This window comes from Triticum urartu, chromosome 1A (assembly GCF_056163025.1).
Source record: "Triticum urartu cultivar PI428250 chromosome 1A, HENAU_Tu73, whole genome shotgun sequence".
Lineage (NCBI taxonomy): Eukaryota > Viridiplantae > Streptophyta > Magnoliopsida > Poales > Poaceae > Triticum > Triticum urartu.
In genome coordinates this window covers 487,847,370-487,870,331 of record NC_141873.1, presented here as the reverse complement: position 1 = coordinate 487,870,331, position 22,962 = coordinate 487,847,370, and the positions used below count along the sequence as shown (strand labels likewise).

At 44.4% G+C, this 22,962-nt stretch overlaps 2 protein-coding genes across 2 annotated transcripts; one reads left to right on the top strand and one right to left on the bottom strand.

The window, feature by feature from the left end:
* Positions 1-16,914: 16,914 nt before the first annotated feature.
* On the bottom strand, positions 16,915-17,901 carry LOC147991847 (uncharacterized). Its single transcript, XM_087538841.1, has one exon. The coding sequence runs from the start codon at positions 17,899-17,901 to the stop codon at positions 16,915-16,917; it is 987 nt and encodes a 328-aa protein (XP_087394967.1).
* An 806-nt stretch (positions 17,902-18,707) lies between these two features.
* Positions 18,708-22,119, top strand: LOC125536081 (uncharacterized). Its single transcript, XM_048699209.2, has 3 exons — positions 18,708-19,980; positions 20,523-20,634; positions 21,632-22,119. Exons 1-2 carry the CDS (start codon positions 18,708-18,710, stop codon positions 20,612-20,614), a joined length of 1,365 nt encoding a protein of 454 aa, XP_048555166.2. The 3' UTR covers positions 20,615-20,634; positions 21,632-22,119.
* Positions 22,120-22,962: the final 843 nt, after the last annotated feature.

The following is a 22,962-nucleotide window of genomic DNA, read 5'->3' as shown; positions in this document are numbered from 1 at the left end:
CCTATTTTCGCCTTCCTTTCCAAGTTGAAACCTTCACTCCTTACTTGCAGCGCCGCCTCCTCATCGGTGACCCTCCTTCACGCTGCTCGGCCTCGTCTATCCAGGCATGTAATCCACACCCAACCCCCATCCTCCTCCTCCTTCCACATCCCACATGCCCCGACCGCTGGCGCGAACGCGACACCTTCCACCCAAATCACCGACCCCTCCACCAAACAAGCGCCGCCCTAAGCCATGGTGCACACAGTATAGCTAGGATCTCAAGGAGCATTTGGCAGCGGAGAAGCAAATCGCGACCGCACGCGCGGATGAGGTCGCGATGGCTGTCATTCGTGCCGACCCCCAGATCTTGGAGGAGCGCCTTGCCATTTGCTAGCTACACCGGTTAAGCATGCTCGGTTTACCCGTTGCGTGTGCTGCTCCTGCCTTTCCTTCACAAATTCTAGTGAATTGTGCTATCTAATTTTACCATGCAATCTGTTGCTCTAGTGTATATGTTCTATATGTCGTGCAGTGTGGTGCTCACTTATTAACTATTTTGTTAATTAGTTGTCGTCTTCAATTAACTGTTTGGTCCAATTCTGCAAATGTGATGTTCAATTCTTCAGGCTGCAATTTTGTATTGTCTTCCATGTGAGAAATAAATCGAATTTATCTTTACAAAATACATGAGAAACAAATACAATTGCTATATTTTCAAGTTATCAAGCATGCTTGGTTTGGTTATACATTGTGCAATGTGGTGCTCAGTTAATGTTTGGTTCATTTGTGTTGTGGTGTTTAGTTAACAGTTTGGTTCAATTCTACAATGCGATGTTCAATAGTTGTGGGTGCATTCTATTATTGTATACCATGTGCGGAATAAATTGAATCTGGCTATAGTAAATACATGAGAAACAAATACAATTGCTACAATTGGCTATAGTTAACTATTTCGTTAACTGTCTGATCTTCTAGTAGGAGTATGTTATATTGTGCAATGTGGTGCTCAGTTAATGTTTGGTTCATTTGTTGTGGTGTTTACTTAACTGCTTGGTTCAATTCTGCAATGCGATGTCCAATTGTCGTCGGTAGAATTTTGTATTATTGTGCATGTGGGGAATAAATCAAATTTGGTTGCACTTAATACATGGGAAACATATACAAGTGATATATTTCCTAGTTCTTAATCATGCTTGGTTTGGGTAAATGGGTTTTCCGTGTGGCTTGAATTAATCTGATGAATCTGCAATGTGCTTATTTTTCATCAACATATTTTACTGATAGCATGTGAACCCTTACTTTACCTGATGATTAACTACCTTATATGTGTTGCGGGGAAACAATGGGAAGCAATGAGGTTTACAATCGAGGTTAGCACGTGCATGGTCCGTTCTCTAATAGCACATTATTGTGCAATTGAAGGAACCATTCTAATATTTTGGTTTTTAACAATTTGGTCTTGCACGTGTAGGTCCTGCTGTCAGAGGTTTTGACCCACTGTTCGCCCCTTTTTGCATATGGGGAAATGAGTTGTCCATGAATATCAATCAAATCAAGAAACTCAGAAAGATTGTTAGGATAAACAAATTAGTGACAAAAAACAACAAGATCTTTGTCTGCACAATGAAGAAGACATCAGTTCACTACAAGATCGTACTAACTATTATACCTTGCCTTTTTTATTCCTTTGTCCCATTTCCAATATAGAGAAGATATTTATGCACATCCTTATTTTCAGGCCTTTCCAAAGCAGTTCACTAATGATTACCTCTCAAACCACCTCTATGGTCAGGAGGCGAGGAAGGTTTTCATACAACACTCACGGTTCAATATTGAAGTGTTCCTGAAGAGGACGAAGGACGGACGGTCAATCATCCACAGGCACTGGCCTAAAGTTGCAAAGACCTTCAACATGAATGAAGGCTCAATATTCGCCTTCTGCTTCAGCAGTTTTCCAGATGAGATGCATCTGTCTATATACCGTATATGATGCTAATTTCAAAAGGTTCTACATGTTGCATGTGGAACTTGTTGCTGGTGCAGTTGTGTAATGGGGTAGCTGAGTGCTGAAGCTATATCATGTTGTACTCTGATGTATTTCAGTTACGAAATTCTGCTTCCTTAATATGGAGATGAAATATATTGTGTGCTTAATATGAAATGTCAATTAGATTAATAAATGGATTATGAATAATCGGATTATTAGCATGCTAATGGCAAATTAGCCTGCTAATCGGGTTTTTCTATTCCAGACGGTTGTTGAAAAAATACCATGGGCGATGACCTCAGGCAACGCACACCGTTTCTAGGAATAAACCGTGTTGGATCAATGAACAATCACACATGACTTTCTCTTGAAAACTGTTAGCGTTAGGCCACCTTGCGCAAACGTTTACCACATAAAACCTGTGTGTGATGGACAGCCTTTGCCACACAGTTTTTTCTACGGACCGTGTGTGATACATTCAATAACGCAAACGATTTAACGGGAAAAATTGTGTGTGATGTACCTGTGAACGGAAATGTTTTCCTTGGAGCGACTGTCTGGGATGTACATATGAACGGAAACGTTTAGCGGGGACTGACTGTGTGGGATGTACTTGCGACCAGAAACAATTTCGCCGTATAATTGTATTTCTTTAGCTCTACTGTACGTGTTTCTGTATTTGAGCGCTGGCCGGTCGCACACGACCTCATTTTGCCGAGCGTGTGTGCTAGGAGGGCATATCCCCGACGGTTTCTGGGTCGTGTGGGAAGGACCCCCCTATCGCCCACACTCACTTGGCGATGGTTACAAATGTCATTACGGAAAGGGGTTAAAAATCGTTTGTTTAGGACCGGCACACACCAGTGTGCTAGTGTTTCTATAATTCCGAAATCTTTATATGATGTGCTTGGTCTTACTAATCTTGAAGAATGTTCTTTGAATTTGCACTTGGCGGATTCTATTATTAAAAAGCCTATGGGAAGAATTAATGATGTTCTTATTCTTGCAAATAGGAATTATGTGCCCATAGATTTTATTGTTCTTGATATTGATTGCAATCCGTCTTGTCCAATTATTCTTGGTAGACCGTTTTTACGCACTATCGGTGTCGTGATTGATATGAAAGAAGGCAATATTAAGTTCCAATTTTCTTTGAGGAAGGGTATGGAACACTTCCCTAGAACTAGAATTAAGCCACCTTATGAATCAATCATGAGGGCATCTTATGGATCTCGAACCAAAGATGACAAAACTTAGATCCTTGCTTTATGCCTAGCTAAGGGCGTAAAACTATAGCGCTTGTTGGGAGGCAACCCAATGAATAAAATTTATTTTTTCTTTTTTCTTTATGTTTTTGTGTGTTAGCACAATTATGATATGTGTTTTGCTTGGAGCATCTTGTATGATATGAGTCTTTGCTTGTTTTATTTTGTTTTTTAAGTCATCAATCCTTGCTGGACACACCTATTTGAGAGAGCCAAAATTATGGCATGACTTGTTAGAATTGCTCTCTATGCTTCACTTAAATCTTTTATGAGCTAGGACTTGCTCTAGTGCTTCACTTATATCTTTTTGAGCATGGTGTGCTTAGTATTTTTGAAGAAATGCTCTCTTGCTTCACTTAGATTTATTTTAGAGTTAGTAAAATTTTGAAGAAATTCTCTCTTGCTTCACTTAAATTATTTCATGAGAAAGAACATTTGTTATGCTCATGATCTTCACTTATATTTGTTTGAGCTTATGAAAAGCAACACAAGAAAATTAGTCCCGAAGTGATAGATATCCAAAAAGGATAAAGAAAAATAAAAAATATCATGAAGATCGTTGGACAAAATAAACTTGATTCTTAGTGATAATTTTGAGATATGATGATGTGATATGTGAGTTATGTTGATGAGTAATTATGCTCTAGTAGGAATATTGGTGTTAAGGTTTGTGATTCCCGAAGCATGCATGTATAGTCTCTCATTATGCTATGATGTTGGAGCATGATTTATTTTTGATTGTCTTATGAGTGGCGGTCGGGGACGAACGATGGTCTTTTCCTACCAATCTATCCCCCTAGGGGCATGCGCAGTAGTACTTTGCTTCGAGGGCTAATAAACTTTTGCAATAAGTATATGAGTTCTTTATGACTAATGTGAGTCCATGGATTATACACACTCTTACCTTTTCGCAATTTGCTAGCCTCTACGGTACCGTGCATTGTCCTTTCTCACATCGAGATATGGTGCAAACTTCGCAGGTGCATCCAAACCCTGTGATATGATACGCTCTATCACACATAAGCCTTATTATATCTTCCTCAAAACAACCACCATACCTACCTATTATGGCTTTTCCATGGCCATTCCGAGATATATTGCCATGCAACTTCCACCGCTTCCGTTTGATGACTTTAGCATTCACAGTCATATTGCTTTGCATGATCATATATCTGACATAGTAGTTGTGGCTCAGCCACCGTTCATCATTTTTCATACATGTTACACTAGATCATTGCACATCCTGGTACATGCCAGAGGCATTCATATAGAGTCATACTTTGTCATAGGTATCGAGTTGTAATTTTTATTTCTTTTGAGTTATAAGTAAATAGAAGTGTGACGATCATCATTATTCATTTTTAGAGCAGTGCCCCAGTGAGGAAAGGATGATGGAGACTATGATTCCCCCACAAGTCGGGATGAGGCTCCGGACAATGAAAAAAAAGAAAAAGAAAATAAAAGAAAAGAAAAAGAAAAAATAAACAAAGAGAGAAGGGGCATTGTTAGTATCCTTTACCACACTTGTGCTTCAAAGTAGCACCATGTTTTTCATATGGAGAGTCTCCTATGTTGTCACTTTCATATACTAGTGGGAATTTTTCATTATAGGATTAGATGCACACCCACTTAGTTTTTATATTGAGCTTTCGTACACTTATAGCTCTTAGTGCATTCGTTGCATGACAATCCCTACTCCTCACGTTGATATCGATTGATGGGCATCTCCATACCCCGTTGGTTAGCCGCATCGATGTGAGACTTTCTTACTTTTTGTCTTCTCTATATTTACCCCTATCATCATACTCTATTCCACCCGTAGTGCTATATCCATGGCTTCTGCTCATGTATTGCGTAAGAGTTGAAAAAAGCTGAAGCGCGTTAAAAAGTATGAACCAATTGCTCGGCTTGTCATCGGGGTTGTGCATGATAAATACTGTGTGTTAAGAAGACAGAGCATGACAAGACAATATGATTTTGTAGGGATAACTTATTTTAGCATTGATATTTTGAAAGACATGGTTGCTTGTTGATATGCTTGAGTATCTAAATTATTATGTCAACACTAGGCTATTGCTTTGAATCACATAAAAAGTCCAAATGTCCATGCTATAAAGAAAATAATATGATATGACATGTTAAACATCACTCCACATCAAAAATTCTGTTTTTATCACTTACCTACTCGAGGACGAGTAGGAGTTAAGCTTGGGGATGCTGATACGTCTCCAACGTATCTATAATTTTTGATTGTTCCATACTGTTATATTATCAATCTTGGATGTTTTATAATCATTTTATATCATTTTTTGGTACTAACCTATTGACATAGTGCCAAGTGCCAGTTCCTGTTTTTTCCGTGTTTTTTACATCGCAGGAAATCAATATCAGACGGAGTCCAAATGCCACGAAACTTTACGGAGATTTTTTATGGACCAGAAGGAACATGTTGGGCCCTGGTTGCACCTGGGGGAGTCCCGAGAAGGGGACAACCCACCAGGGCGCGCCAGGAGGCCCAGGCGCGCCCTGGTGGGTTGTGCCCACCTCGGGTGCCCCTCGGACCGCCTCTTTGCTATATAAATACCCCAAAAATCTCCGAACCCTAGGGGAGTCGACGAAATATTCATCCAACCGCCGCAGAGTCCGGAACCACCAGATCCAATCTAGACACCATCTCAGATGGGGTTCACCACCTCCATTGGTGCCTCTCTGATGATGCGTGAGTAGTTCTTTGTAGACCTTCGGGTCCGTAGTTAGTAGCTAGATGGCTTTCTCTCTCTCGCTGAATTCTCAATACAATGGTCTCTTGGAGATCCATATGATGTAACTCTTTTTGCGGTGTGTTTGTTGGAATCTGATGAACTTTGAGTTTATGATCAGCCATATCTTTTTATATCCATGAAAGTTATTTGAGTTTCTTTGATCTATTATATGCGTGATCTCTTATAGCCTCGTATTTCTTCTCCGATATTTGGGTTTTGTTTGGCCAACTTGATCTATTTATATTGCAATGGGAAGAGGTGCCCGGTAGTGGGTACAATCTTACGGTGCTTGATCCCAGTGACAAAAAGGGAACCGACATGTATGTATCGTTGCTACTAAGGATAAAAAGATGGGATCTATATCTACGCAATAGATAAACGGATCTTCTCTACATCATGTCATCGTTCTTATTGCATTACTTCGTTTTTCCATGAAATTAATACACTTGTTGCATGCTGGATAGCGGTCGATGTGTGGAGTAATAGTAGTAGATGCAGACATGAGTCGGTCTACTAATCTTGGACGTGATGCCTATGTAATGATCATTGCCTGGATATCGTCATAATTATTTGAGGTTCTATCAATTTCCCAACAGTAAGTTGTTTACCCACCGTTTGCTATCTTTCTCGAGAGAAGCCACTAGTAAAACTTACGACCCCCGGGTCTTCTTTCTCATATATTTGCTTGCAATCTACTTTTCCTTTGCATTTTTATTCAGATCTATTAAACCAAAAATACAAAAAAAATTACTTTGTTGCACTTTATTTTATTTGCGATCTATTATTTCAATCTATCACAATCTTTGGCATCGTTACCCGAAAGGGATTGACAACCCCTTTAACACGTCGGGTTGCGAGGTGTTGTTTACGTTGTGTTGCTTGATTCTCCTACTGGTTCGATAACCTTGGTTTCTTCACTGAGGGAAATACCTACCGTCGCTGTGCTGCATCATCCCTTCCTCTTTGGGGAAATACCGACGCAGTCCTAGCAGACATGAGCTTTTTTGGCGCTATAGTCAAAGAGGAATCAGAGACTAGCTCCGGTGGCTCCGGCACCCAAAGCCTCCGAAACACCGGCACCTCCTCAGGATCCACGCACCAAGCCCTCAACTTGAACAACCACAGATCCTCCTTGCTGGCCGTCTCTAGCACCAAGCTATATATCAAGCACGCACTTCCAAGAAGCTCTGCCGCCGTCTCTTGAGCCCAAGCATGGGACGGGACACCCTCGATCATGACATCAACCTGAACCCGCATCAGCCTCGAAGCCGCTTGCGCCTGCCTAAGCCATGGCTTGATGAAGAACTTGACACCAAGATGCTCAATCGAAGGAACTGCCAGTGCCCTTTTCCTGAACTCGTGCGCCGCGAACACAACCAAGAAATCTTCCGGGTGGAACTTGTGGACTGAAAAACGAAACCTTTGAATCCCCAACTGCGCCGAGATCGCCACCGCCGCATCCTCGCAAGAAATGCCCGGCCGCGCCCCGCCCACATACATCACCACCACCAGATGTAGCCGGCGCTCGAGATCATCCATACCCTCAGAGCGCTGCAGCATGCAGATTTCGGACGGCACCACCGGTAAGGCCGCACCCGACGGCACAGGGTGAAGGTTGGGTGCAACTGGCGAGAGCGGCGCCACCGGCGCGCTCTACCTAGGCTCCGACAACATCCGTCGTATGGCCAGTGCCTGCCTGGGTGCCTCCGACCTGCGAGCAACCTTGGCAATCACCGCACGGCGCAGCTCCTTCGCAGAGATGGGACTGCGTGGCTCCTGGCACTGGGATGAAACATGCCTGGCGTGGCCACAGCGGATGCATAGAGGCTCGTTGGTGCAGTCTTGACGCCGGTGACCATCCTCGAAACACCTGAAGCATAGGCCGATCTCTCCCCTCCTCCCATGGCATCTGGATCCCACAGTCCCCCATCGGTCTCGTCGGCATTCCCGAGGGAGCGGCCTATCATCTCGGGGCTGGGGCTTTCGGGGTCGCCAGGCTCGGCGCGCTCCTCCTCGGCCACTGGTGGTCAAGCGGCCAGCCCCACGCCGGCACAAGCGGAGGGCTGGCGCCGGCCGGGCCCCTCCCACAAGGCCATGTGGCGGCGGCGTCGTGCTCTCAGGAGGCAGGATCTGACGCCGCTTGATGTATACTACACAACCATCTTCTTGTAGACGTTGTTGGGCCTCCAAGTGTAGAGGTTTGTAGGACAGTAGAAAATCTCCCTCAAGTGGATGACCTAAGGTTTATTAATCCGTAGGAGGCGTAGGATGAAGATGGTCTCTCTCAAGCAACCCTGCAACCAAATAACAAAGAGTCTCTTGTGTCCCCAACACACCCAATACAATGGTAAATTGTATAGGTGCACTAGTTCGGCGAAGAGATGGTGATACAAGTGGTATATGGATGGTAGATAATAGTTTTTGTAATCTGAAATTATAAAAACAGCAAGGTAACTAATGATAAAAGTGAGTGTAAATGGTATTGCAATGTGTGGAAATAAGGCCTAGGGTTCATACTTTCACTAGTGCGAGTCCTCTCAACAATACTAACATAATTGGATCACATAACTATCCCTCAACATGCAACAAAGAGTCACTCCAAAGTCACTAATAGCGGAGAACGAACGAAGAGATTATGGTAGGGTACGAAACCACCTCAAAGTTATTCTTTCCAATCAATCCGTTGGGCTATTCTTATAATTGTCACAAATAGCCCTAGAGTTCGTACTAGAATAACACCTTAAGACACAAATCAATCAAAACCCTAATGTCACCTAGATACTCCAATGTCACCTCAAGTATCTGTGGGTATGATTATACGATATGCATCACACAATCTCGGATTCATCTATTCAACCAACACAAAGGACCTCAAAGAGTGCCCCAAAGTTCTACCAGAGAATCACGACGAAAACGTGTGCCAACCCCTATGCATAGGTTCATGGGCGGAACCCGCAAGTTGATCACCAAAACATACATCAAGTGAATCATGTGATATCCCATTGTCACCACAGATATCCACGGCAAGACATACATCAAGTGTTCTCAAATCTTTAAAGACTCAATCCGATAAGATTACTTCAAAGGGGAAACTCGATTCATTACAAGAGAGAAGAGGGGGAGGAGAAACATAAGATCCAACTATAATAGCAAAGCTCGCGATACATCAAGATCGTGCCAAATCAAGAACACGAGAGAGAGAGAGATCAAACACATAGCTACTGGTACATACCCTCAGCCCCGAGGGAGAACTACTCCCTCCTCGTCATGGAGAGCACCGGGATGATGAAGATGGCCACCGGAGAGGGATTGCCCCTCCGGCAGGGTGCCGGAACGGGTCTAGATTGGCTTTCGATGGCTACGGAGGCTTCTGGCAGCAGAACTCCCGATCTATTGTGCTCTCGGATGTTTTTAGGGTATATGGAGATATATAGGCGGAAGAAGTACGTCAGGGGGCCACGAGGGGCTCACGAGGGTGGAGGGCTCGCCCAGGGGGGTGGGCGTGCCCCCCTGCCTCGTGGCCTCCTCGTAGAGCCCCGACGTGCACTCCAAGTCTTCTGGGCTTCTTTCCTTCCAAAAATAAGTTTCGTGAAGTTTCAGGTCAATTGGACTCCATTTGATTTTCCTTTTCTGCGAAACCCTAAAACAGGGTAAAAATAGAAACTGGCACTGGGCTCTGAGTTAATAGGTTAGTCCCAAAAATGATATAAAAGTGTATAATAAAGCCCATAAACATTCAAAACAGTAAATAATATAGCATGGAGCAATCAAAAATTATAGATACATTGGAGACGTATCAGCATCCCCAAGCTTAATTCCTGCTCGTCCTCGAGTAGGTAAATGATAAAAATAGAATTTTTGATGCGGAGTGCTACTTGGCATAATTTCGATGTGATTCTTCTTAATTGTGGCAAGAATATTCAGATCCATAAGATTCAAGACAAAAGTTCATATTGACATAGAAATAATAACACTTCAAGCATACTAACTAAGCAATTATGTCTTCTCAAAATAACATGGCCAAAGAAAGTTCATCCCTACAAAATCATATAGTTTAGTCATGCTCCATTTTTGTCTCACAAGAATGCTCTCATCATGCGCAACCCCGATGACAAGCCAAGCAATTGTTTCATACTTTAGTAATCTCAAACCTATAAACTTTCACGCAATATATGAGCGCGAGCCATGGACATAACACTATGGGTGGAATAGAATAATGAGGGGGTTATGTGGAGAAGACAAAAAGGAGAAAGTCTCACATCAACGAGGCTAATCAATGGGCTATGGAGATGCCCATCAATTGATGTTAATGCAAGGAGTAGGGATTGCCATGCAACGGATGCACTAGAGCTATAAATGTATGAAAGCTCAACAAAAGAAACTAGTGGGTGTGCATCCAACTTGCTTGCTCACAAAGACCTAGGGCACTTGAGGAGGCCCGTTGTTGGAATATACAAGCCAAGTTCTATAATGAAAAGTTCCCACTAGTATATGAAAATGATAACATGAGAGACTCTCTACTATGAAGATCATGGTGCTACTTTGAAGCACAAGTGTGGTAAAAGGATAGTAACATTGCCCTTTTTATTTATTTTCTTTTTTTTGGGCCTTTTTTTTTTCTTTGGCCTTTCTCTTTTTTGGGGGACAATGCTCTATTGAAGGATGATCATCAAACTTCTATTTATTTACAACTCAATGATTACAACTCGATACTAGAACAAAGTATGACTCTATATGGATGCCTCCGGCGGTGTACCGGGATATGCAATGAATCAAGAGTGACAAGTATGAAAAAATTATGAACGGTGGCTTTGCCACAAATACTATGTCAACTTCATGATCATGCTAGCAATATGACAATGATGAATGTGTCATGATGAACGGAATGATGGAAAGTTGCATGGCAATATATCTCAGAATGGCTATGGAAATGCCATAATAGGTAGGTATGGTGGATGTTTTGAGGAAGATATAAGGAGGTTTATGTGTGAAAGAGTGTATCATATCACAGGGTTTGGATGCACCGGCGAAGTTTGCACTAACTCTCAATGTGAGAAAGGGCAATGCACGGTACCGAAGAGGCTAGCAAGGATGGAAGGGTGAGAGTGCGTATAATCCATGGACTCAACATTAGTCATAAAGAACTCACATACTTATTGCAAAAATCTACAAGTCACCAAAAACCTCGGCACTACGCGCATGCTCCTAGGGGGGTAGATTGGTAGGAAAAGACCATCGCTCGTCCCCGACCGCCACTCATAAGGAGGACAATCAAATAACACCTCATGTTTCAAATTTGTTACACAACGTTTACCATACGTGCATGCTACCGGACTTGCAAACTTCAACACAAGCATTTCTCAAATTCACAACTACTCAACTAGCACGACTTTGATATTATTACCTCCATATCTCAAAACAATCATCAAGCATCAAACTTCTCTTAGTATTCAAAACAATCATAAGAAGATTTTACTAATCTTGAATACCTAGCATATTAGGATTTTAAGCAAATTACCATGCTATTTAAGACTCTCAAAATAATCTAAGCGAAGCATGAGAGATCAATAGTTTCTATAAAACAAATCCACCACCGTGCTCTAAAAGATATAAGTGAAGCACTAGAGCAACAACAAACTACTCCGAAAGATATAAGTGAAGATCAATGAGTAGTTGAATAATTATGCAACTATGTGAAGACTCTCTAACATTTAAGAATTTCAGATCTTGATATTTTATTCAAACAGCAAGCAAAACAAAATAAAATGACATTCTAAGAATGGCAAACATAATGTGAAGAAGCAAAAACTTAGGATCAACCGATACTAACCGATAGTTGTTGAAGAAGAAAGGTGGGATGCCAACCGGGGCATCCCCAAGCTTAGATGCTTGAGACTTCTTGAAATATTATCTTGGGGTGCCTTGGGCATCCCCCAGCTTAGATGCTTGAGACTTCTTGAAATATTATCTTGGGGTGCCTTGGGCATCCCCAAGCTTGAGCTTTTGTGTCTCCTTAATTCCTATTATATCAAGGTCTCCCTAAATCTCAAAAGCTTCATCCACACAAAACTCAACAAGGACTCGTGAGATAAGTTAGTATAAACCATTGCCAAAACCTTATCATACTCTACTGTAGCAAATCGCTAAAATTATTATTCAACATTGCATACTAAATGTCTCTGCATATTTAATAGTCCTATCCTCAAATAGAATCATTAAAGAAGCAAACATATGCGAACAACGCAAACATAACAGCAATCTGCCTAAACAGGATAGTCTGTAAAGAATGCAGCAACATCCATACTTCCCTAGCTCCAAAAATTATGAAAGAAAATTCCCACTGTAATAAATTTATCAGATCTTAATATGCAAAAGGTTTCAACATTTTATCACATTCTGACTTTTCTAGGCAATTATTGCAACAGCGGTAAACTTTCTGTTTTCAAACAGCAACATGTGGACTTCTAAAATAGGCATAGTGAAGGCTATCAATGCCACTTTTATTGAAATAAAAGATGCAAAACATTGTTATAAATAACAGCAAGCAAATCCTAATAAAATAAATTGACGCTCCAAGCAAAACACATATCATGTGGTAAATAAAAATATAGCTCCAAGTAAAGTTACCGATGAATCAAGACGAAAGAGGGGATGCCTTCCGGGGCATCCCCAAACTTAGGCTCTTGGTTGTCCTTGAATATTACCTTGGGGTTCCTTGGGCATCTCCAAGCTTAGGCTCTTGCCACTCCTTATTCCATAGTCCATCGAATCCTTACCCAAAACTTGAAAACTTCACAACACAAAACTTAACAGAAAACTCGTAAGCTCCGTTAGTATAAGAAAATAAATCACCACTTCAAGGTACTGTAATGAACTCATTCTTTATTTATATTGGTGTTAAACCTACTGTATTCCAACTTCTCTATGGTTTATAAACTCTTTTAATAGCCATAGATTCATCAAAATAAGTAAACAACACATGAAAAACAGAATCTGTCAAAAACAGAACGGTTTGTAGTAATCTGGATCTAACGTATACTTCTGGAACTCATAAAATTCTCAAATAAATTGCTGGACCTCAGGAATTTATCTATTAATCATCTGCAAAAATAATTAACTAAATATCACTCTCCAAATAAAAATGGCAGCAATTCTCGTGAGCGCTAAAGTTTCTATTTTTTACAGCATGATCAACAAGACTTTCCCCAAGTCTTCCCAAAGGTTCTACTTGGCACAAACACTAATTAAAAGCATAAACCACATCTAAACAGAGGCTAGATGAATTATTTGTTACTAAACATCAACAAAAATCAAGGAACAAAAAATAAAGTTGGGTTGCCTGCCAACAAGCGCTGTTGTTTAACGCCCTAGCTAGGCATGATGATTTCAATGATGCTCACATAAAAGATAAGAATTGAAATATAAAGAGAGCATCATGAAGAATATGACTAGCACATTTAAGTCTAACCCACTTCCTATGCATAGGGATTTTGTGAGCAAACAACTTATGAGAAAAATAATCAACTAGCATAGGAGGGCAAAACAAGCATAACTTTGAAACTTTAAGCACATAGAGAGGAAACTTGATATTATTGCAATTCCTACAAGTATATATTCCTCCCTAATAATAATTTTCAGTAGCATCATGAATGAATTCAACAATATAACCAGCACCTAAAGCATTCTTTTCATGATCTACAGGCATATAAATTTTATTACTCTCCACATAAGCAAAATTCTTCTCATGAATAATAGTGGGAGCAAACTCAACAAAATAACTATCATGTGATTGAAAATTAAGATCAAGATGACAAGTTTCATGGTTATCATTATTCTTTAAAGCATACATGTCATCACAATAATCATCATAGATAGGAGGCATGCTTTCATCATAATAAATTTGCTCATCAAAACTTGGGGGATAAAAAATATCATCTTCATCAAACATAGCTTCCCTAAGCTTGTGGCTTTGCATATCATTAGCATCATGGATATTCAAGGAATTCATACTAACAACATTGCAATCATGCTCATCATTCAAATATTTAGTGCCAAACATTTTATAGATTTCTTCTTCTAGCACTTGAGCACAATTATCCTTTCCATCATACTCACGAAAGATATTAAAAAGGTGAAGCGTATGAGACAAACTCAATTCCATTTTTTTATAGTTTTCTTTTATAAACTAAACTAGTGATAAAACAAGAAACTAAAAGACTCGATTGCAAGATCTAAAGATATACCTTCAAGCGCTAACCTCCCCGGCAACGGCGCCAGAAAAGAGCTTGATGTCTACTACACAACCTTCTTCTTGTAGACGTTGTTGGGCCTCCAAGTGCAGAAGTTTGTAGGATAGTAGCAAATTTCCCTCAAGTGGATGACCTAAGGTTTATCAATCCGTAGGAGGCGTAGGATGAAAATGGTCTCTCTCAAGCAACCCTGCAACCAAATAACAAAGAGTCTCTTGTGTCCCCAACACACCCAATACAATGGTAAATTGTATAGGTGCACTAGTTCGGCGAAGAGATGGTGATACAAGTGGTATATGGATGGTAGATAATAGTTTTTGTAATCTGAAATTATAAAAACAGCAAGGTAACTAATGATAAAAGTGAGTGTAAACGGTATTGCAATGTGTGGAAATAAGGCCTAGGGTTCATACTTTCACTAGTGCAAGTCCTCTCAACAATACTAACATGATTGGATCACATAACTATCCCTCAACATGCAACAAAGAGTCACTCCAAAGTCACTAATAGCGGAGAACGAACGAAGAGATTATGGTAGGGTACGAAACCACCTCAAAGTTATTCTTTCCAATCAATCCGTTGGGCTATTCCTATAAGTGTCACAAACAGCCCTAGAGTTCGTACTAGAATACACCTTAAGACACAAATCAATCAAAACCCTAATGTCACCTAGATACTCCAATGTCACATCAAGTATCCGTGGGTATGATTATACGATATGCATCACACAATCTCAGATTCATCTATTCAACCAACACAAAGGACCTCAAAGAGTGCCCCAAAGTTCTACCGGAGAATCACGACGAAAACATGTGCCAACCCCTATGCATAGGTTCATGGGCGGAACCCACAAGTTGATCACCAAACATACATTAAGTGAATCACGTGATATCCCATTGTCACCACAGATATCCACGGCAAGACATACATCAAGTGTTCTCAAATCTTTAAAGACTCAATCCGATAAGATTACTTCAAAGGGGAAACTCGATTCATTACAAGAGAGAAGAGGGGGAGGAGAAACATAAGATCCAACTATAATAGCAAAGCTCGCGATACATCAAGATCGTGCCAAATCAAGAACACGAGAGAGAGAGAGAGATCAAACACATAGCTACTGGTACATACCCTCAGCCCCGAGGGAGAACTACTCCCTCCTCGTCATGGAGAGCACCGGGATGATGAAGATGGCCACCGGAGAGGGATTGCCCCCTCCGGCAGGGTGCCGGAACGGGTCTAGATTGGCTTTCGGTGGCTACAGAGGCTTCTGGCGGCGGAACTCCCGATCTATTGCGCTCTCGGATGTTTTTAGGGTATATGGAGATATATAGGCGGAAGAAGTACGTCAGGGGGGGCCACGAGGGGCTCACGAGGGTGGAGGGCGCGCCCAGGGGGTGGGCGCGCCCCCCTGCCTCGTGGCCTCCTCGTAGAGCCCCTGACGTGCACTCCAAGTCTTCTGAGATTCTTTCCTTCCAAAAAAGAGTTCCATGAAGTTTCAGGTCAATTGGACTCCATTTGATTTTCCTTTTCTTCGAAACCCTAAAACAGGGTAAAAACAGAAACTGGCACTGGGCTCTGGGTTAATAGGTTAGTCCCAAAAATGATATAAAAGTGTGTAATAAAGCCCATAAACATTCAAAACAGTAAATAATATAGCATGGAGCAATCAAAAATTATAGATACGTTGGAGACGTATCACCGCTCCGAGGAGGATGGCGACGCAGCGCGGCCGGAGCCATCGCCATCCACGTGCTGCCTCCTGAGAGCACGATGACGCCGCCACATGGCATTGTGGGAGGGGCCCAGCCGGCGCCAGCCCTCTGCTTGCGCCGGCGTGGGGCCGGCCGCCTGATCACCAGTGCTCGAGGAGGAGCGCGCCGAGCCTGGCGACCCCGAAAGCCCCAGCCCCGAGACGATAGGCCGCTCCCTCAGGAATGCCGACAAGACCGACGGGGGACTGTGAGATCCAGATGCCATGGGAGGAGGGGAGAGATCCGCCGGGAGGGGGATGCCGGGACCAAAGAGGTCACCGGCGGGGAGGGGGTGGACGCTGGTGGCGGAGTGGCAGCCGGCGTGAGGGGAGGGAAGGGGCTCTCGCTCTTTGTGGAGAGATTTAGGCCAACTCCACCGCGCGACCCCAAACGGACGTCCGTTTTGTCCGGTTTCTATCCGTTTGGGTAGGGCAATGGGGTCGTGTCCGGGCGTGTCCTGGGATGCGGTGGCCATGCGCCCAGCGCGCGGCTGCATCCATTTGCCCCATCCTGTCCGTCAGGGCCAAAAATGCCCAAATTTTCATCAAAACTAGTTTTCCAACCCAAATATTTGTCTGAAAATAAAAATAGTTTTACAACCCAATTGAAATTGTCTTTAATAAAATAGTTTTACAACCAAATCGAAATTGTCTTGACTGAACATAAAATGGACCAATACATCTATTGGTTGCCAATGTGATCCCACACGTGCTCAACCAAGTCATTTTGAAGATTCAAATGAGTGTTCCAATCACACATCTCACGGTGGAATTGGGCAAAGTGTTCAAATGTGGCCGGGTCTTGGTGCAGGGGCTCAATATTTTCACCTTGATGATCAAATCCTTGGTCGAAGATACTCTCATCACGCTCGTCCTCGACGATTATGTTGTGCATGATCACACAAGCAGTCATCACCTCTCAAAGCTTCCTTTCATCCCATGACAGTGCAGGGTTTCGAACGATACCCCACCGGGATTGAAACACACCAAAAGCACGTTCCACATCCTTTCTAACACTCTGTTGCATTTGGGCAAATCTCTTTCTCTTCTCACCTTGGGGTTTCGAGATTGTCTTCACAAAAGTTGACCACTGAGGATATATACCATCTGCTAGATAGTATCCCTTGTTGTAATGGTGGCCGTTGATCTCAAAGTTGACAGGTGGGAAGTGGCCTTCTGCAAGCCTCGCGAAGACTGGAGAACGCTGCAGCACGTTGATATCATTGTGAGAACCTGCCATGCCGAACAAAGAATGCCATATCCAAAGATCATGCGATGCCACCGCTTCTAATATGACAGTGCACCCGTTGACATGCCCCTTGTACTGGCCCTGCCAAGCAAATGGACAGTTCTTCCATTCCCAGTGCATACAATCTATGCTGCCAAGCATGCCTAGAAAGCCTCTAGCTGCATTGGTCGCCAACAATCTCTCTGTATCAGTGGCAGTTGGCTGCCTCAAGTACTCTGGGTCAAACACCTCGATCACAGCCTGGCAAAACTTGTACATTGACATCAGACATGTTGTCTCACTCATACGCACATAATCATCCACCAGATCGCCTGGAATTCCATATGCAAGCATGCGGATGGCCGTTGTGCATTTCTTGTAAGAGGATAATCCAAACTTGCCAAGGGCATCCATCTTGCACTCGAAGTATGGGTCATGAGCAACCACTCCCTCTCGGATACGATTGAACACAAGCCTTGCCATTCGAAAACGGCGACGAAATTTATCCGGCTTGAAGAGCGGGGTGTTGGCAAAGTAATCAGCATAGAGCAGGGCGTGGCCTCTCTCCCTGTTGCGGTTCAGGTTGGGAGCACGGCCAGGGACTGACCCACCTGTACCGAGGAAGCTGCCGTTGAATGTGGTCGTGAACGACCAGTGCAGCCACCACAAGATCTTCATTATCCGACGACGAATCGTCCGATGAACAAAGGAAGTGATGGAAGAAAAACTCGTCTCCACTGTCCATACCTTTGTGGGCAAAATGCCGAACACCTTGCGGTCGTGGTGGCGAAGAGGCCGTGATGATCACCTTGACGCAACAGGGGTGGTTGTCGGCCGGCTACTGGCCGCTCTGGAGCTCTCGTCGGAAGCTGCCGAGGCCGCCGTGGTGCGTCGCCGACGGTCCTGTCCCCTCTGCGGCCGGCAAAGACGGCGATGGCCAAACCTCCGATCGACGGCCAAAACACGGGCTTGGTGGCGACCATGTCGAGAAGTGGTTGGGTAGGGACGGCCGGAGGCTGGGCGATGAGGAGGCGACCGGAGAATAGCGGCGGCGGCGGCGGAGACGGGGCGGGGCGGGAGAGAGAGGGTGAAAGCGTTGGGAGCGGAGGGACTGCTACTGTCCCTGACAGGCGGGCCACGGGGGGAGGGGGGACAAGGGCGTGCGTCCAGACCGTCTGCGCGCGTCCGTTTCACCCCAAACCGAGCACAAGTTTGGGCCGGAATGGGTCGAAAACGGACGAAATCCGGACATTTGTCCATTTGAGGCCGCGCACTGGGCCACGCTATTCGTCTGTTTTACCCCAAACGAACAAGGTCGGACAGGATAGGTCGCGCGGTAGAGTTGTCCTTAGAGCCGCCAGGTAGCCGCGGAGTACTATGTATTATTTGGATTTGGAAATTCGAACTCTCCTTTCTCGCTGTCGTCTTCTCTGCGAGACCAGGGAGGGACCCCTCCTTGTGCCAGAGCCGGCTGGACCGAGTCCATGTGCACCAACCAAACCCCCCTTCCTTCTTTCCCTTCCCCGTACCGTCTCTCTCCACCACGGCACCACAGACAGATCGCTCGCGGCCGCGCAAAACCCTCCCCCCTCTCCACTCCAGTCTCCGCCCCCAGAAGCAAAATGCTCCGACGCGTCGCCGGCGCCGTCGCGGCGCCCCTCCGACGCTCCCTCTGCACGGCGGCCTCGCGCTCGCACCCTCCCTGGGCCCTCACCTACAGGATGGCGCCGCTGGGCGCGCCGTCGCCGGGCGCGCGCCCGTCCTTGGACCTCCACCAGCCCCCCCGCGTCTCCCAGCTCTCCGTCCCCGCCCACCTGGCCGACGGCATGGACTTGGCCGCCGTAAGCATCCAGGCCGCCAGCTGTGACGGCCTCCTCCTCCTCGACTTCGCCGGCACCCTCCGCGGTGACCGCGACTACGGCCACAGCCTGCCCGCAGTGGCCGCTTTTGCCGCCGCCTACGAACCGGGCGTCAGGCGCTTCGTCTGCAACCCCCTCAGCGGCGAGCTGTTCCGCCTCCCGCTCCCCAACATGGACGCCGAGAAGATAACCATGCCCTTCGGCCTGCTCACCCAATCCGACGCCTCCCACGGCCCGCCTGACAGGTTCGTGGTCGCCCAACTCTGCCTCCGGGAAAGGGACGGCCAAAGGGTCGTGCGCCGATTTCTGTCCGAAACAGGGGAGTGGGACGAGCCGCCGCTGTTCGTCCCGGCCGAGGCCCCGGGTTGGCGCGCCATGCCCCTCCACGAGGTGGTGGCGTTCGGGGACCGGCTGTGGTGGCTCGAGCCTTACTTTGGCGTCTTCTCTGTCGACCCATTCAGTGACCGGCCGGAGCACGGCTTCGTCGCGCTGCCGCGCCCGCTGCCCAACTTCGACATGGAGGTGCAGCCAGAACTGTACCGGCTCTTGGGTGTCAGCGAGGGGAAACTGCGCTATGTCGAATTGACCATCAAAGAGCCGTTTATGCTCTACTCCTTCTCGCTCGACGATGAGGGATCCTCCTGGAAGCTAACACATGAGATGAGAATGCACCTGGTGTTGCCTGACAAGTCTACACCACGGTTAGACCAACTGCCGTGGATTTCTGCAATTGATCCATTCAATGCCAACATATTGTACTTCCAACATGGTGAAATTATTAGTGCCCTCGACTTGGCTGAGGGGGAAAGGATTGGGAGGAGTGCTTTTCCACGCGACATCAAATCTCTGTACCACGGCTTTGTGCCCCTAGTACTCCCACCATGGCTCCCCAGCGCAGGTATATATATGTGCTCCTTTGACATGCATGTTTGATTCATTTGCATATTGAAGCTTTGAAGCTTATTGCACTTTAATTGTTAGGGTGCACAGGTTTTAGTCGAACATATTTTCCAGTTCATGTGCTTGGAACCTTTGTACACAGCATGGATATGTTTGTTAATTGACCTGAATTGTATCTGTATTGAAGTTTCTGAAGGGGGTGATTTGGTGGCTGATATCTCAAATGTTGTGTAGACTTAATCATTTCATATAGGCTCATACGTTTCAGAACTAAACTGGCCATGATTAGAAGTGGTCTATCCTGAACTTAAATTCCGCAGGCGGAATTATGTATTACTAGAGAATCTGGTGTATTTTGTTGATTGCACTGGACATGTGATATATCACGTAGAGTAAATATGTTTTTCTTCTCTATTTAATGTCTAACATATATCTGTGCAACTGTCATGTTAAATGCCTAGCAGTATTTTCTGATCCAAATCTTGCTGTGATGAAGAAACATATACATTTGTGTTTAAGTTCTTGTATCTATGGATATAGCTGAAGGAACACTTTCGAGCAAGACAACCAATTGCACAAGCAAGACTTTGGCAGACATACTGGTTCGTGTTGACAAAGACCGGAGAAATTGATGCCAGCTAACTTATCTTTGGTAACTCATCTTAATAATTCTTTCTTGTTTGGGTACCACTTATTATTTTCATTCGATATTTAGTCTTATATTTTCCTTTCTCGTGTTCGTTCCGCGTATCTCATATACTTGCAATGTGTTACTTCTTACTTGTAGGAGCAAGTAGTTTGATCATGTTTCCGAGGGCATGTTTGGATGGTAACCAAAACTAACTGTATTAATTTTTTTGTCATAGCTAAAATTTTGGCTCTTGGTTGGATTATTGCCAATATTTTGGTATGCATATACACTCTGGCAACGCCAACTCTAGTTCATTTTTCTTGCCAACATTGGTCAAAACATGGGCAACCATTTTTGGAGGGTTTGGCTTGGCCTCAGATGAAACACACCCCAAGTCACTATGTGAAATTGCTTGTCTTAATTGTCCGATCCTTATACTACAATACTATTGTTATCCTTAATTGAAACTTCTTTTGTTGAATCATGTTCAGTCACATATGCCTACGAGATAATGATGGTGTCTTAGTTTGGAGTGGCATTTATCAAATTAACCCTTGAATATTTTTTTTTCTCAAATGTACTGCATTTTAGGGGGGCTGGGGGTGGAAGCATGCTTTTGTACGGGAGCATTGTCTGAGCTACGTACTCTAGTACCAGGCTGGTCTGACTTGACCCATTTTTTATCGAAAAGAGGGGAAAGTCCCTCGGCCTCTGACTTAACCCAATACCCAGACATAACTAATATGAGGAAAAGGCTACAAGTTGTCCTGCCTTTTCACCTTGATCAGCCTTTTCTTTTACTAGTCACTAATCCTGATATGTTATTACCAAATCAAGGCTGAGCTGAAGTATGTTTCTTGCTAGTATCTCTTACGAGGTAACCTTGCTGTGTTTGAGATTTGCAAAAACAGGCATACAGTGTTGTATTCTGGTATGAGTATACCATGTTTTTTGGAGAAAGGTGTCCAAGAGAATATCCTGGTATTTCTGTTTTACTGTCTACTCTTTTGCCTTGCAGATTCCTTACAATGGACCGACAACTGAGCTGCTGGTGGTACCGGAAGACATGAACTCTCATTTTGGGGAAATTCTGGGACAACCTTGGCATGCTTCGTTTGCTGACGCGCTCTCTGAACCATGCTCTTGGCGCACCAGTTAAATAGAATGGCTGCATTCCATCGGCAATTTAGATGGAACAGTCTAACAAATGCACTGTTACTTGCAAGGCACGATGCTTTATCTTCTCTGCAGAATGTTATTTGCTTCATCGGTTCGCGTTACTCATCTCTGAGATCAAAGGATGTGTTTGATCGGATTGTTTTGCTGCGCTCTCTTTAATCTAGAATAGAATACAATGGCCTGAAAAATACTCTTTCCACAGGAACATGGGCTATTTTTCCTGGTCTAAATGTTAGTTTGGTGCTATTGACCGGAGTTTAGGCCATCATTCCTAGTACTGCAATTTGCTTTCCAAACCTATTATTGACGTATAATCCATTGAATAACTTTTGTATTCTGGTTAATGGTACACGTTCTGGATGGGCATGATGGGGTTCTCGCACTGTTCTATCAGCTGCGCTGGCCGTCGTTGGGTACTGAGGCGTGTGGGCGGTCAAGGATTTTGTGGGCAGCTAGAATATCGTGGAAGACTTTAGTGATACTCTGTACACTGATAGAGGGAGTGCTATGCAGGTTGTTAGGCCAGCTCCAATGCACCTACCCAAATGGACACAATTTTCTTCTGTTTTTCGTTCGTTTGGGTCGGCCAGACGGATACCAGCGTCCGTTCTTGTTCGTACACCCATATATGTGCCCCAATGCAGCCGACACATTTCAGCAAATTGAAATTGAAAATATTTCATGTTGCCACCAAAAATCCAGGCCATACATTAACTTAAACTAATAAAAGGACATAAATAACTTGGACTAAATAGAACATCGCTGTTGCTGTCGCCCGCGGTGAGGTCGACGAAGGGTGGAGGCTACCATGGGAACGACCACGGGACAAGTGGTGTCGGCTCATGCGGTGGTGGAGTAGGTGGTACCTGTTGTGGCTCCAATTGCATCCGCACCACAGGTTGTTGCGGCTCCAGTTGTGTCTACACCACGTGTTGTTGCTGCGGTGACCACGGCTCCGCGCCCACCCAACTGGCCAGAGCCGACACCAATTCCAGCATGCAGGGCACCATGGTTGTCCACGACTAAGATTGCCCCACCAATGCCTCAAATGGCATGGCCGGCTCCTCCTCCTACTTCTCCACCTCCAACTCCCCTGACTCGGGGATGGGGATATCGGCTGCGGCCGATAAGACTAGCTACGTCGCCAGGCCCTCCCATTTGGAGAGCTAG